At 34.7% G+C, this 16206-nt stretch overlaps 1 protein-coding gene across 9 annotated transcripts in view; it reads right to left on the bottom strand.

The window, feature by feature from the left end:
- Nucleotides 1-16206, bottom strand: part of LOC149557071 (tRNA/rRNA methyltransferase (SpoU) family protein) — a 332528-nt gene that overhangs the window by 252888 nt on the left and 63434 nt on the right. For 8 of the 9 annotated variants that reach the window (XR_016364835.1, XR_016364836.1, XM_089831747.1 and 5 more), the window contains 2 exons: nt 6372-6661; nt 6133-6246 (listed from right to left, as the gene is read on the bottom strand). Coding sequence is in view for 7 of the 9 variants with exons in the window: in XM_089831747.1 (XP_089687873.1) it covers nt 6133-6246; nt 6372-6661 (404 nt within the window). In the remaining 2 variants the exon portion in view is untranslated. The remainder of the gene's footprint in view (nt 1-6132; nt 6247-6371; nt 6662-16206) is intronic. The other variant, XM_089831753.1, reaches the window with a different exon arrangement.

Below are 16206 nucleotides of genomic sequence, written 5' to 3'. Positions count from 1 at the left end.
ACGACAATCCAGTCGGCTGACACCATCCCCCCCAAAAAGAAAAGTCGTCTCCTGACAACTAACAAAATATCTGAGACAAATTAATACATTAACGGACTAATTACAACAAGATAAATCTGCTTCTGACACCTCACTGTCACCTTCGTCCGGTGCCTGTAGTCTCTACTAACACAACACTGCCTCCTTAATGAAGCTGACCTTGATAGCCACCTATGCTGCTTTCTCTGTTTTGAATTCCTTGGTACCCTAAGCCAAGTGTCGCTACACTGCCTCCAACTGGATGATTAGCTCCTCCCGAGCTCTCTACGCATCCACCAAGACAGCCTCTCGGCCAACACCTACTCCCAGTGCCTCTGGTACACAGAAAGTCCATGCCTGCAGCAACTTCAACTCTTCTCAACTGGTCAAACTCCCACGATTGATATCCGCAACGACTGGGGGTCCAAGGGGCAACGCCCCTTGCCACCAAGACCAAATTAACACTCCAAACCCCACACAAAAATGCACGGAACGGACTATTTCTGACATTTTCTGCCGATTCTACACTCTTTCTAGCAACCACTGATGCGTCCCCTTCCCTTTGACATCATCTGTAACTCATTCTGCAACGGCGCCAAATGTTTACCGTACTGGTAAAGAAATCAACGCATACAAACAATGGAACAAATAGCAGACTTATACTATTCGCATATGGCACAACATTACATTATGCTTGATAAGATAAGATTCATGATTAATGATAGAAGATGCTTTACAATGATCCCAGACGGGATATAAATACTATCCGCCGAACCTTCCCGAAGGAGTCCGTCGGCCACAAACATTATGTCCGCTACAAACTATTTACCCGTCGGCTACAAAATACAAAACACCGACGACAGTCATTCCGTCGGCTACAGTAACACCGCCGACAATCACTCCGTCGGCTACAGAAACACCAACGACAATCCAGTCAACTGACATAAAGCATAATTCAAAAGCCTCCAATCGGACTAGTCTACTTTGGGCAAATATGTGTCTCTTTCTCCCAGCATAGAGAGAATATGTAACAACCTATTTTCCCGGGTCTTAATTAACAACTAACATACTCAAAGAACTACAATTATTACTTCATTTTCATAGGAAGGCAGTTAAATCAATTTCGTTCATATGAAAGAGATTGACGGTTAAAATCAGCTAAACAAAATTTCTTAACTAAGAACTTAAATCACAATCAATAAATTTACTATAGAAATTAAAATCCACATACCATGGAATTTGAACTAAGAAATCATTGTAGGGATGCTTCTGCAACTACTCAAGTTAGTCCACAAATACCACTATAACGATATCAAATAACAACTACCATCCAATACCGCTATATCGAAATCAAATGACGATTACCATTAAATACCACTACATAAAATTAGGGCATCACATACCACTGTATCAATTAGGGCATTGATTACCATTAGCAAATACCACTATATCACTTAGGGCTTCAGTTACCACTAGATCATTTAGGGCATCAAATAATACCAAATCAATTCGGGCTTCAAATACCACTGAATCAATTAGGCTTCAGATACCACTGAATCAATTAGGGCTTCAGATACCACTATATCATTCCTTTCCTTCCAATTGCTTAACTATGACAATAACATAAGATTAGAAGAGATGCTCATATTTATTATTCATATAAATGAAAGATTGATATAACAATTCATCAGATAAATCTCTCTCTCGCAACTAAATATAAAATAACTGTAATGATGATAAAACTCAATTAATCTTACCTTAGTCTTGCATATACATCATAAAAGTGAAATACCTGTTTCTCATAACCAATTGAATGTATAGCTTATCTTTGTTTGTTGTACATCCGACAACTTGGGGAGAGGCTAAACATTGTCAAGGGCTTAACCACCCAACCTCGGACCATAACTTATCCCCACACAATCTCTATCGAAAAAGGCCCTCCCTACCTGGAATAGACAGGGATCATCTTGTCATTCACTAAGCATACTGGTATCTAAACACACCATTCGACTTGACAGCAGGAGGGTAAACACGTTCATGCATGAACTTGTAAATGATTCCTTTTTAAAATGATAAACATTGTTATGTCATAATTGATACTATTTCATGATATTTTAGATTTCTTTCTCTCACCTCATCACCCATTTACTTGGCTACACAGCCAGGTGAGTCCTAGGTGTTCGGAATTCTCAAAACAACTGGTTCTTCGGTTGATTCTCAACTGTTTCATAATTAACATATATTCCAACTTATCACAGTCTATGATTTGAGAGATTATATTCTTTTAAGATTGCAGAATTGATAGTTTAATTCTAATATCTATTGGCATAATGATTTATGGATCCATACTTTGGTTACTTGGTTATCACCTGCCATGAACAAGACTAAATCAAAGAAGTTCAATCTATAAAAACAAGATATCAACAAGATATCATCATAATAAATGCTGAAACTTGCTGCTATGAAATTCGATGTTTTTTTACTTTTCATTTCAGATTTTTATTGCATTTGGAAAACTCTCCCATTAAAGATACTATTTGACTCTTAAAATGATGATTCTGGAAACTATGAAAATTACAGACGAGGACTGATAACAAAGGAATTGGACTATGCAGCAAACTCATATTGTAACTTTGAAATAAATCTAGAAGGAAAAGTGTCTTGTGAGCCTAACTGGCTGTTATGGAAAGCAAATAAATGATATTGGAATAATCATCATATGACCTGATGTAGAATCTTAATAGGTCTGAAGCCTTACAATCGATTGGATATCTACCCTTCTTCAGATGTTGCAGACGTATTCAAAGAGCATAAGACTATAATCCCCAAACGAGTTGAGCACATACGGCAAAGAGGCTGCTTGAGATTGGAAGTATAGACTAAATTAAAAAGGATCTCGGCACAAGGAAATATGTGAAATCAGGTGCCATGAAAACATCAGTTGGGTGCTGAGGGTAGCGGAGAGGGTAAAGGAAAAATGTAGCAAAGTAAGGTATCCGATTGTGCGGGATGTATATATTCGATTCCACTCACGTCTGCTATGATTCGGCCTCTTTCTCAAACACTTCTCCAGGCGCAATACCAAAGTATAATAAGAATCACTTCTTCTGCAACACAAAACTTACAGCAAAAGATGCTTGAAAACTATGGCGTCAAGGAACTCAATGGTGATTGCAGGCTGTCGTATTTGAATGTAAATCGCCAATAAGAAAGAGAGGAAGTCCATTTTTAAAACAGAAAGGTAGTCGGGTGCTTAAAAATAATACTTTCAACTCCCATTCTTGATTTCTTATAATATAATAAGGTGGCTCTTTGGCTTCTATAACATAAGAATATTTGTCAAATGGAAAATGCCAAGTGTACAATCGGTTTCAAAAAGAAAATAATAAAAAGGATGGAAGAAGAGTTGGAAAGTTATAATTCGATAATTATTATAATTCGAATGTTATTATATCTTGAATATTATTATTATAATATATACTTGCATACGTTCATGTAAGTATATCAATGGGGTGACATCATTATATTAAGTTATTATAATATAATGGTGCTATTTCATTTTTATATCTATATGTACATATAAGATAATAATATTAATGTCCACAAAAAACCAACACAGTTTATGGGACTAAGCATACAAACAGAAGAGTCGACCAAAGCAGAAGCACCAAACGGTGACTAAGAAGAAAACAAAAGATAGAAACAAAACAAGAAGGAAGACAAGGTAAGGACTAAGGGTCCTTCCTTGCCACAAAGAAATCAGTAATAGAGGGGTAAACATATTATAATAATATGGTGAAAGATCATTTAAAATCCTTTGAGGTACGTTTTATATTTTAATTAGATTATTTTATGTTTCTCAAATTATTTATTTAAATAGCTCATGTGGGTCCCACAGATGTATCATGTTTCAAATTGCGAGGTCCTCAACCCATCTGCCCAGTGATGGTGATGCTCCTATGCCTAATTCTTTTCTAACAATGCTTCCACCCCTTCGATGTGTTTCCTGCAAGGAAATTCTCCGCAATGGAATTATATTATCATAATAAATTATTTAATCATAAATAATCATAACGGTTAACCATCTTCTCAATTCTATGAATTTTTGATAAATGATCAACTAGCTCGTTATCTTCACTTGAAATTATTACTACTAACCATCTTACCATTTCGCAAGATTATAACAAATTAAACTGCCAACTGACTTCATGTGAACCTCAACGGTTATATTTTAAATTAGGTCAAAAATTGGGATGTAACAGAATACCATCAGGAAATTTCAAAGACTTCAATTGTAATCCAATTACATAGTCAATTTCTTACTTTTCCTTTTTGCAAATCCCATAGCTGATCACCATTGAATGTATCATTGAACTCTTTTCAGAATCACTTTTTTGATCCGCCACTGTCTTCATTTTGTTTGTACCAACTTTTGCGCTTCTTCAACCCACTCAATCATGTAGCTACTTTGTCAAATAGTTTCCTTGAATATTAGTTGCTATAAATTTTAGCAATAGATGTATGCCAAAATATATTTCCTTGTATGCAAAGAGAGAACAGATACATTCAACTGAACTAGAAGTTGAATAAAAGTTTCATTGTAATCAAGGTTTTCTAGACTCAGTTATGAATTCAGTTTTTGATCTGACTGTGTAAATCAAACAAACTTGCAGAAATACTTAAAGATTAAAAATAACCAGCAATAGGAAATGTTCTGCAGCACAAAATGATAAGAATTTTGGCCACTTTTCCTGACCTGGACGTTTTAAGCAAACTTTATGATGCTCAGAATATTCAAAGTACCTTGTAGCAACTGCATGTGAAGAAGATGAGAGGCTTGCAATATTCAATTCAACTGAAAACATCTGATTTGAACCACAGCAAAGGAAGATCTGAAACAAGAATCTTTCAGCCTTTCAGGTGTATTGAAACATTTTTTGTTATAACCCCTCTGCAAATTTAACTGCAGTCATGCATTCCTCCTCTCACACATTTAGTCAAATACATTGTACACTTCTTGGTTAGAGGTTTCCTTCGCAATATTTTTCTCTCTTAAGGTTTGTTTCACATAGATGAACACACAAGGATATATATTTGTATGCTGAAAATGGCAATTTTCAGCGTAACATTATATAATTCTGAAGCAGAGTCCTGACCTACGAAAGCTGCAATACAGACAATGACTTGTTAATTTTATGAATATCATCTAGCGTTTCTGGTCTATATTTTCCACCAATGAAGGATTTTGACCCCAATGTTCTTGCTCAGCTAGAACCCATTCCTAAATCTCCCATGCAAAGCCAAGGAAATCACAAATATTCTTATGGAAGTTCAAAGCTTCTCCCAGCAACATACAGGAAGGATAAACTGCATAGAGATATGCTAGTGAGTATACTCGGCACAATAGCAGCTCAACATGCCCAAAGCCGGATACAAAACACTGAAGGTAAATACTGACAATGCAAAGTATATAGTCAGCAATAATGTTATGTGCTCCAGACTATAAGAAATCACTCCAAATAAGGAGTCGGGTCCCCCACACATCAACCAATAATATTGATCCTCTGAAATACTTGCTGCATAAGATAACTCTCTAATATACTAAGCCTTTCCCCAATATATTATGAGCCTGATAATATGTAAGCAAGACAGGAGTGGGGTCCAATAATTATTTTTGCTCAGAACAACAGTTTCTGCATGATAAAATCAAGCTTAAATTATTCTTTCAAATTCCCACCACAGATTGCAGGTGTCTCTCACAAACAAAATATTAATCTTACAAGCACAGGGAAATAGCGCCAATGTTGCATAGTTTTGTACAAATTTTTTGAATCTAAATAGTTAATTTATTCTAGTCATTTTAAATTTCTACATCTGTTTCTAGATGCTATGTAGATTGTGGGAAACTTGTGTACTGGCTCTTAAAAGTAAATGTCATAAATCAAGCATATTTTACCTTGACTATTATAAAGATTCATCAACCGTCTAAGACAGCACTCACCATAGTTGGCAGTAATTCATGAATGAAAAAGAAATCCAAAACATAATATTAACATGCAATAATACACATAACCCAATAATAAATTGAGTTGACATAAAAAATTCTCTACTTACCATTTCTTACAATTAAATCCCTAGGGAACGATGTCAAAAAATATAAAAGCTTGCTGAAAGACACTTCATAAACCTCCACTAATGCTAACGCAGCTACCATAATATGCTCACAAACTGCATCAGCTGTGAAATAGTTAGAAAGAATTCTTTGCAATCATGGAAATATACATAATGTGGAAAGACCTGATTTGTTGGTTAAAAGAAAAAGAAATATATGTTCTTCCCGTCAGAGCTCCGACCTTGAGATCGATATTGTGGGTTGAAGTGTTGTTTACTGCTCTCAACAAGCAATCTAAAGACCTCTATCAAGTCCACAGTACTTTCTTGTAGAGTATCAATGTCAAGACTGGAAGAGCATGCAATGGTATCAGATAACAGTGTGGATTTCTCCACTATTCCCTCATCTTCAATCATGTCATCTCCAAATGAAGCTTCCTTAATGCAAAGCACCAAATTCATAAGCCCCGCTCGCCCAAGGGATTCATATTTCACAACAGAGGCCATATTGTGGACAAATTTTTTCCGATCCCTGAAGTTGGAAGAGATCAAAAATTATCTATCATATTTTCAAAATTAAGCATAATTTACAATAACCAACTTTGAAACAACTGAAATTAAATCCAGCAAGAATACCTTTCTCAAAACAAAATAAATAAATCATAAGCTGGGAAAATTTCAAAAATACATACAATTGCAGTACAGATTATCACTCAAATCAGTGTTCCCATACGAAAAATCAGTAACAAGCTTTGCTAAGGTTGTTATGGAAACTAATTCCCTCTAGATTAATTAATTGAGTTCAAATTTGTATCCCCTAAAAAATAAGCAGAGAAAATTTCAAGAAGGACAACAAATGGCAATGTTACTATAATGTACCCTTCCTAAGTCTACCATAGAGAGAATGTTGCATATTCATCAGATTTTGTAGGTAGGCTTAGGAAATTCTCAAGGTGATCATAGTAGTACTTTCTAGATCAGATAGGTACAAGGAACAGAACACCCTTTTTTGGAGTGCTTTCGAACATTGTCTACTATGCTTTCTACTTTTAGTTAGTCAGAGATGAGCGCCAAAAAAGTCCATTGCTATTTTTAGTAATATCAGTGGCATTGGTTTTGATGTTTATCACGAGATATGATATAGTTTGAAGTTATTAAAGTAAATAATGATAAGTTATTGACTTAGAAAGTTAAATTAAATATTTAACTTTACTGTTATTTTAGATTATTTTATAAAGACTGCAATGGCAAAATATTTGGCTACAAAATCCACATTTAAAGGTGACCTCAATTTCAGATTCTACTATAGTTATTCATTTTGAACCATCATTTTCTATCCTCTTTCATGAATCTTCATTTTTAATCGATTTATAGCCATATTTTAAAAAGGTGCTCATTTTAAGCTTATGTTTTAATTGTCATGGATCAGCAATTGATTTTGGACTAAGTTGCAAGATGTGCCTCCTGCAATCTAGATGAGGGTGCAGGTGCATCCATGGATTCATCTAGATGTGGATGCATCTGTGGACATGGCTAATTTGCAAATTTTTGAACTATTAATTGGCATTTTAATTTTATTTTTGGCATTGGGTGTTGATTAATGATGAAGTATCATACTATCAAATGATTTAGTTTAAAATTCTATATATAAGTAATACCTTTTTGCATATATATGAACAAATGTACCCAAACACATCCAAACCTCTGAACAAATTCCATGCATCTATATATTGGGTTCTCGTACCCACATTGGAATCAGTAACGTATATTTTTGAGGCTTCATTTTTAGATTCGACTATAGTTATGTATTTTGAAACATAATTGTCTATGCCGTTTCATGAATCTTCACTTTTTATTGATTTATGGCTGTGAACAGTCAATTTGCACAGATCATCAATTGATTTTGGTGACTTCAACTATAGATTATTTTATAGTTATAAAATTTGAATCATAATTTTCTCTCCTCTTTCATGAATCTTCATTTTTAGTTGATTTATACTAGTATTTAGCTAAGTGCTCATTTTAACCTTGTGTTTCAGTTTTCATTCATAATCAATTGATATTGGTCATTTTGATCTTAGATTCTACTATAGTTATGCATTTCAATCATTAATTTTCTCTTCTCTTGAATGCAACTTCTATTTTAATTGCTTTACAGCCTTATTTAGAAAACCACTCATTTTAATCTTGTGTTTTAGTTTCCATGGATCATTGATTGGTTCTACTGACTTCAATTTTAGATTTTGTAATACCAATGCATTTGCAACCTTGATTTTCTATTCTCTTTCAGAAATTTTCATCTTTAATTGATCTATAGTCATATATAGAAAACTGCTCATTTCAAGCTTGTGTTTCAGTTTTCATGGATCATCGGATCATCAACCAAATTTGGTGACTTCAATTCTAGATTCTATTATAGTTACACATTTCCAATCTTCATGAATTTTTAATTGATTTATAGCTTTAGCAAATTGTTCATTTTAGGGTTATGTTTAGTTTTCATGGATCATAATCGCTTTTGGTGACTTCAATTTTAGATTCTTTTGTAGTTATACATTTCCAGCCTTCCTTAATTAATTTGGTTCTAACTCATCTGACTTCCGAGATTCCCCATTGTATTTTTTATACCTCCCATCTTCTCTTGTGATTTATAATATATATCTTTCCTTTTCTAGACACGTGCCTTTAGGCATCAGGTATGATAATATTGTATTAATCATTGCTTGATATTGATATTATTGTTAATTAATTAATTAATCAACATTGAACAAATCTTATTTATTTATTATTTTACTCTATGTTTCATATTATGATTGTTATTATATATTATAATATTATTATGTATGGATAATATTATTTATTAAATATATATTTATATTTGAAATAATATTAATATTATTATATATGATAATATTTTGTATTTAATATTTAAATAATATCTTTAATTTACATTATGATTGTATCATTTAGTCATTTTTATATTTTATCATTATTACTTATTATTAATTCTTTGTTTATAAAATATTTATATATACATATTATATTATTATTTCTATAACATATTATTTTAATAATCCATTATAAATAGAGTATATTGAATTTTCTTTTATTGTTATTCTATCATTCAATTATTTTTTGTATTTCAAATCAGGGCATCAGAACAAGGGACATGATAGTCCTCTTGTAAGATCTCCCCTTAAATCTACTAAAAGAAGTTAAACCTTTACTCGAGGCATTTTACCAAACAGTTGACGTACAACCTAAGTGCTCAAAATGTTGATATCACTGTATTATCCTTTCTATGGTTATTATCAAATTTTATGGAATGGTTGCTCAAACTATTTGATTTAATGCCTCCAAGAGTTTACATTAATGGTGGCTCAAGAACGTTAGTTTTGCATGGACATACAAAATATGGATTACAACAATGAAAATGCAAGAAATAATAGTATGAACTCCTACGTACTTAGGAAGACCTCACAAAGCACAGACACAGCTTGTTATAGATGAACGGATAAGTAGTGTACAGACCCAATTTTCACCAATTGACGGGTGTCATTTGTTGAGGATCAAATGTTCTTGTTGCGGCCGCATGAAGACCATTGTCACACCACCTTTGAATAATCTTTGCCTTTGTTCCCGATGTTGCACAAAGGCATTACCTGAACCACTACCCATGTAGCCACTGACCTGTGGATGTTCCCGTGTTGGAGTATGTGGAACTCACAATCTACTGAGCAAGGGACACCGAATTGTGACTATCAACCTCCCACGATAACACTGCAATATACTCCCGAGTCTAGAAGAGACCACGGCTATGCTGAACTAGTACTCATGCAATGCCACAATTAAACGTAAGTGTTACCTCTAGTATGCGGGTTGTGAACTGTCTATCCTCCCTAGTTGTCGACTTCACTGCTGTCTACTTGTTGATACCTGTAATCTGAGTCTGTAAGGTGAGACACCGGGTTTTTGTCCAACCTCTCTATTCTCCTTAAGGGGTTTCGTCCTTAAGAAAACCAATCACATTTAAGCAACCAAGATTGTCTTAAAAATATTGATATATCTCATGGTGCCAATCCCAATGAAGCCCCTTGCTTTTATAATCTCGATATGAGGGGAAATACAAACAACTAGGCAATGTGGGACACAAGCCATTTTCTTCTTTTAGTCACTTAAGTTACTTTTGTTATAAAATGACTTTAAGTCATAAAGTAATTTATAAATCAACTGACTTAACTATAGAAAGCTCCACAACTTAGACATCTCCCGAACGAAACCAAATAGAATCCTGTGAATGGTTGGCATCCTCAAGACTAATGTCATTACCCTATCTGGATGAGAAGATAAACCAACAAGGCAAAAGTAGGCCTAGCGCGAGGAAGGGGACATTACACCTCCCCTTTCAAATTTTGTTTGTCCTCAAGCAAGGACCATTTATAAGTAATTTTTCGCATAGAGCCAACATATGAAACATATAATTGGATGCAAGAAGACACAAGACATTGATGGAGTACACATCTTAATGCATGAAAACACAAAACAAACACACGAGTGCATGAAGATACGAAGTAGACACATGAATGCATGAAGATGTGAAGCATGCACAATGTAGACACATGAACGCATGTAGAGATGAAGCATGTACAATGTAGACACATGAATGCACATAGACACGATGCATACACAATGCAGACACATAATACATACATTCTTAATTAAACCTTACATTATATAATTTGCAATGAGCTAGGGTTACGAAATGACATGCAAAATTTACTTCTTCCTTGTGCTTTTAATTATGAGCCCTGCAACCACAAAGTTATCATAAGCACATACATGAATATATAAGTTTCAAAAAATTGAGTCGCGATAAATTACTTCAAGCCAATCCCATACTAGGCCCAAGAGCGGAGCTTTGGCCCCCTTGGCCTCGTTGGCAAGTGTTACACATTCACACAAGGTGGCATGCATAGCAGGATGGTTGTGTTGTTTTTCTCTTATTATTATTCTAGTCGAGAAGAATGCTTAGGATGTAAACTTTAAAGTTTAAACAGATTGCTTAGCCACCAAACTCAACGTTTTCCTTTAAAGTGTACAAATCCAAGCCCTTAAGCCTTTTGTGGGACTTACCCCCAAGGCGCTCGGAGTCTTTGATCTCTACCCTTTCTTGAGAATAACCGATTGGCTAGATTTACACTAGTCTCTCCCTAAATACATCATCATTCTCTCTTCTCAAACTAAATACCAATTGTAATGTCCCTCGATTGGGTTCAATCCAAATTAACACAAAGTAGGGATCCTACCATCAATAATTATTACATTCATGTTGTACAAATAACCACAATAGATGAATTAGTAATTAACTATATGTGAATTGAGAAGACCATGCTATCCTGGTTATTATTCCAATCTATGAGAATGTTGAGATGTAACAAGTTGCTTGAAGACCAAACTCAACAGTTTCCCTGAAGGTTTTTACAGATCCAAGCCCTTAAGTCTTTCTTGGACTTGTTTGCAAAGCACCTGAGGTCACTAATCCCTACCCTGTCTTGGGAATGACTGATTGGCCGGATTTAAACAGGCCACTCCCTTATTGTATTTTTGCTCTTTTTCTCAACTTAGAAAAAATAGCTAATCTTGAGCATGTATGTTTAATTAAGAGTAATGCTTTGAAATTAATTCTTAATAAAATTATGAATATGCATGATCATAAATGAACAAAACTATACATACTGGTTACAGAGGTGTATAATGTTTTGGTCATATAATCTGAATGCCTTGATTACTCTAATGGTATTGCTTGACTATGTCAAAGATATAAGTATATTAAATATATATTGTCACTGCAGGATTGGTATATGCATATATGTATTATTTTCTTTCTTTCCTTTTCTTTTGTGTTGCTATTTTCTTATTTTCCTTTCTCGTGATATTGCTGAATCAATAGTTGAGTGTTTCGTATATCCTAACTGTTCTTTTATGTCCTTCTCTTCTATTTGAATTCTTCTATCCATAATGGTCTCATTGATTAATGGTATTACCACATCTTTTAGAAGAATCTCTATAAACACTAATTTGTACTTTACAAGAGAATGTGATGGTTAACTCTTTATCAATCCAAATTGTTGGGTGGATATTTTGCAACCGACAGTCTTGGGTAAAAATCCAATCGCAAAATAGGATGACCAGTCACAGTGTGTGAGACAAAGTCTCTCCTACCTTAAAGGGAAGGCTCCCCCATCTCATTGTTCCTTGGATCAAATCAAGGTAAGCAAGAAATTGAAAGATTTATAAATAGGGTGTTACTATTATCCTTTCTTCTTAACTTTCAAGAAAAGATCCACTTATTCGTAAGGCGAATAATGGGCAAGGATCTCTAATTACACTTTTATCACGAGCTAGAAACAATGATACTGATAAATTTTAACTAACTCAAAGGCTAGCCAAAACATACCAATTTGGCTCTAAGTCTTGTTGTACTTCTATATGGTAAAATCTTTACAATTCGGGCACAAAGACTCCTAAAAGTAAGAACAATCTAACTAGTTTGTGAATTAAGACGAACATACAAGCTACAGACAAAGCTTAGAGCTATGGATTTTCACAATTGTTCCTGGTCAAAGGTCGGGTTTCAATTGTTTCTTAACTCTTTTCTATTAATCACAAGATACAATATCAATAACAAAAGATAGTACGAATCAAAGATAACTTGAATGAATTATAGACAAAGCTTACAATTCACACAAATAACAATTTCACTTAATCAAAGTTAAGTCTCAAATCTCCTTTGTATTCACTTTCTCTCAAAATAATGCTCACACAAACAAAGTTTTGTTGGCACAATTTCTCCAGAGCTCTCTTGCATAAAGATAATGATGATTTTACAATAAGGAGGGCACTCCTTTATACAGACAAAAAGTTGAGAAAAAAGGGGAGGAAAAAGTGGGAGCAACTCAACCAACTTTGACCAAGTCTAACTACAAAAACTAAAGGGTTACATGCAACTACACATGCAACTTGCATTACATCTTTTGCATACATGAAATTACACTTTTTCATGTAATGCATTCTAAACAACTATGAAATAGAAATTACACAACAATCTTAAGGAGTGCTTCTTAATGCCTTGAACTTCACAATGATGTCATGCACTGTAGGAAGATCAGGAATCTCCATAGTCTTTGATATGGCTTCGATTCTCACTGCATTTTCATATGCTAATTGCACAACTTTGGAATTTGTTGTTGTATTATCTAACAAGTGTTTTGTCAAGGATTTGTACAAAACGAACTTGTTCATTGTGTGCGAACCAATATCTTCGAAATCTACATCAGCATTGATCTTGATTGTATATTCTGAATTCACTCTTTCTGTTGCCAAAAGATTACCAAGATTATCAATAACACAGCATCCCAATTGCTCCAAATCACAAGTAAGGGTTGTTTCAACTGCTTGACAATCTTCAAGAGCCACTTGCAATTTTGTGATCAACTTTCTTAAGGTCTCTTCCTTGTAACCAATGAGTCCTTGAAATCTGAAAAACATTTCACATGACGGAAGAACGTCACATGAGACCATAGCATTCAGATCAAACTTAATCATTTCATCCCAATCCTCAAGGATTTCCTTCAGGTTATCTGCCTCTTGAGTCAGAGAAGAGATTAAGCTTAGTTTCATTTTGTTCATCTCTTTAACACGCCTTAGAATTGCAAGTGTTTTTGTGATGGCTTGAACTCCTTCAGCAATGATTTCCTATATCCAAAACTTAGCAGCTTCAATCAACCTTCTCTCTTTAGATGTTTGTGATGCAACAACAACATTTTGAGAAGATTGCTTCTGAATGACCTCATTCAAACGTTCTATTTCCTATTTCAACCGATTCGTCTTTTCCCAAAGCTCATGACTTCTTTTTGATACATTTGCCAATGCATCATGAGCATCTTGTAAAGAACTCAAACGAGATTACTTTCCAACTTCAATCTTAGTAAATTTATAAGCAGAGCTAGTGAGTTCTTCAACAAGTTTATCTACTAAGGGCTCAGCAACCTCAACATACTTAGTTTTGTCAGAATCAACCAAAATTCTAGAAACAATCTTGTCCTTCAGAGATTTGGATTTAATCTTCTTCACAGGAAGATTGTCAGGAGGAACAACCACCTTCCTTCTCTTCGTTGTTATTCTACTCAACCATGCAAGTAGGCTGAAACTTTCATCTATAGAAGCAGGCACAGTGGAGACCATTGGCATTGATCCAAATTCTATATCTGTAGTGACTGAATAGGATTCAGTTTGCACTACTGTAGGCATAGGAACATGTTGTGAAGATTCTGTCATGAAAAGTTCAAATTCTGTCAAAGATGTATCAAGTTGGGAAACTTGACCACTAGTAAGAGTTGGAAAATCTTCAAACACATTTGCTAAGTGTTCAAATTGATCATGTGTAGGAACAGAAGGAGCAACAGATGAAATCGAAAGAGCCATGGTGTTAACTTCCGAAACTGGAATGGAGTGAGTGAAAACAGTAGAAAATCAATCTACATCATCATCAACCTCATGCAAAAAGGGCTCTTCACGTGGAGAAGACGTGCAAGCTCGTGCAAGCTTGGGAGGAGATATGAGTCTAATTTCTCCTTCTTCATCTGAATTTTCTTTCTCCGATTCTATTTCCAATTCTCCTTCTGATTCTGTCACTGATTCTTGAATTGGCTCAAGAACTTGGGATGATTTAGTTCCTTTTCCGCCCTTTAATTTGAATTTGAGAGTATTCTTGACATTTGAAGATGAAGCACCATCTTTCTCTGTAATTTTTAGTTGTGACTTCCTGCCAGGAGGACCAAAACTTCCACAATCCAGACCCATCTTAGGATTTACTCTTTTTAGGCCTTTACTTTTCAACCACTTGTTAGTGTTTGCTAAGATGGATAGAAACCTATCCATAATAGATGTACCTTCTTTTTGTTGCCATTGAATAGGAAAATGGCACATTTTATCAAAACCGGCTTGATGAAATTCTGAATCAAGAATGTCACCATCATCTTCAACTTGGAAATCTGGAGGAATTTCCAACATATTAAGATCGATTATTTGTTGCAAGGTTAACCTACAATAATCCATCTTCATAATATCAAGCTCTGCTCTCATGTCAATCCAAATATCTTCAATGCGATGAACACGAGTATAGGGCCTCTTTATCTAAGAGTTCATCTCTCGATAATCAAAATCAAATCTAGATTTGAACCTCTTCAATGTAATCAACTGCAACTCTGTTTCCATATTCTTTGCTTTAGGCACAGAAACAATTAAATAATTGCCAATAGTTAAAGGTCTAGCTGAGGTGATGCCAAATCTGGGCCTATGTGACGCATGTTGATCATTGTGCACGTCCATGAGTTGTTTGGCTAACTCCATTAGAATGATTCGATCTGTAGCATACCTTGGTAAGGTATACGGCTCTCCTTTGAAATATCCAACTGTCAAGTATGTGAAAGTAGGAAATTGAAAAAAAATGCAGCCATACTGGTTTACCTTTTCCCATGCTGCATCAGATACTATTTTGATACATAACTGTTTTTCGAACAGACACCTGTAATGACCAAAGAAGGCATCTTGGACTCTTCTGTAATGGTATTTACTGATAGCCAAAGTGATTTGGTCATAGTATTCCCAAACAAGTACTTGAAGACGGTCACCTTTGGTAGAAAGACCTGAAAAAGACCCCATGGCAGCAACAATGTAAACCAGATATGAATTCATGTAAAAAGGTCTAATGTTCCTACATTGCATATCTGCTGACAAATCGCAGTACTGATAAGCTCTCCCCAAAAGATGTGTTCTTTGTTCTCTATGATTTGAAACATAAATTTGTACATCCATGGCTCGAAATCAGAAGAATCCTTAAGACCACAAATCCTGCTGAGAAGGATGATGAGATCTTTGTATTCCTGTGTAAAATTGGACTGATGAAGAGTCTTTGGCCATCTGGAAAAATTGTTTCTCTTCTTGTCTAACCAATACAGGTTGACATACTTTTGATAACTGTCTTTTTGTTCATTCCAGCAAGCTAATGACGATTCT

Source organism: Cupressus sempervirens, chromosome 5 (genome assembly GCF_028749045.1).
Source record: "Cupressus sempervirens isolate cs-2001-9-10 chromosome 5, ASM2874904v1, whole genome shotgun sequence".
Taxonomy (NCBI): domain Eukaryota; kingdom Viridiplantae; phylum Streptophyta; class Pinopsida; order Cupressales; family Cupressaceae; genus Cupressus; species Cupressus sempervirens.
Note: the sequence above shows the minus strand (reverse complement) of the source record. Positions and strands in the feature narration are given on the sequence as shown.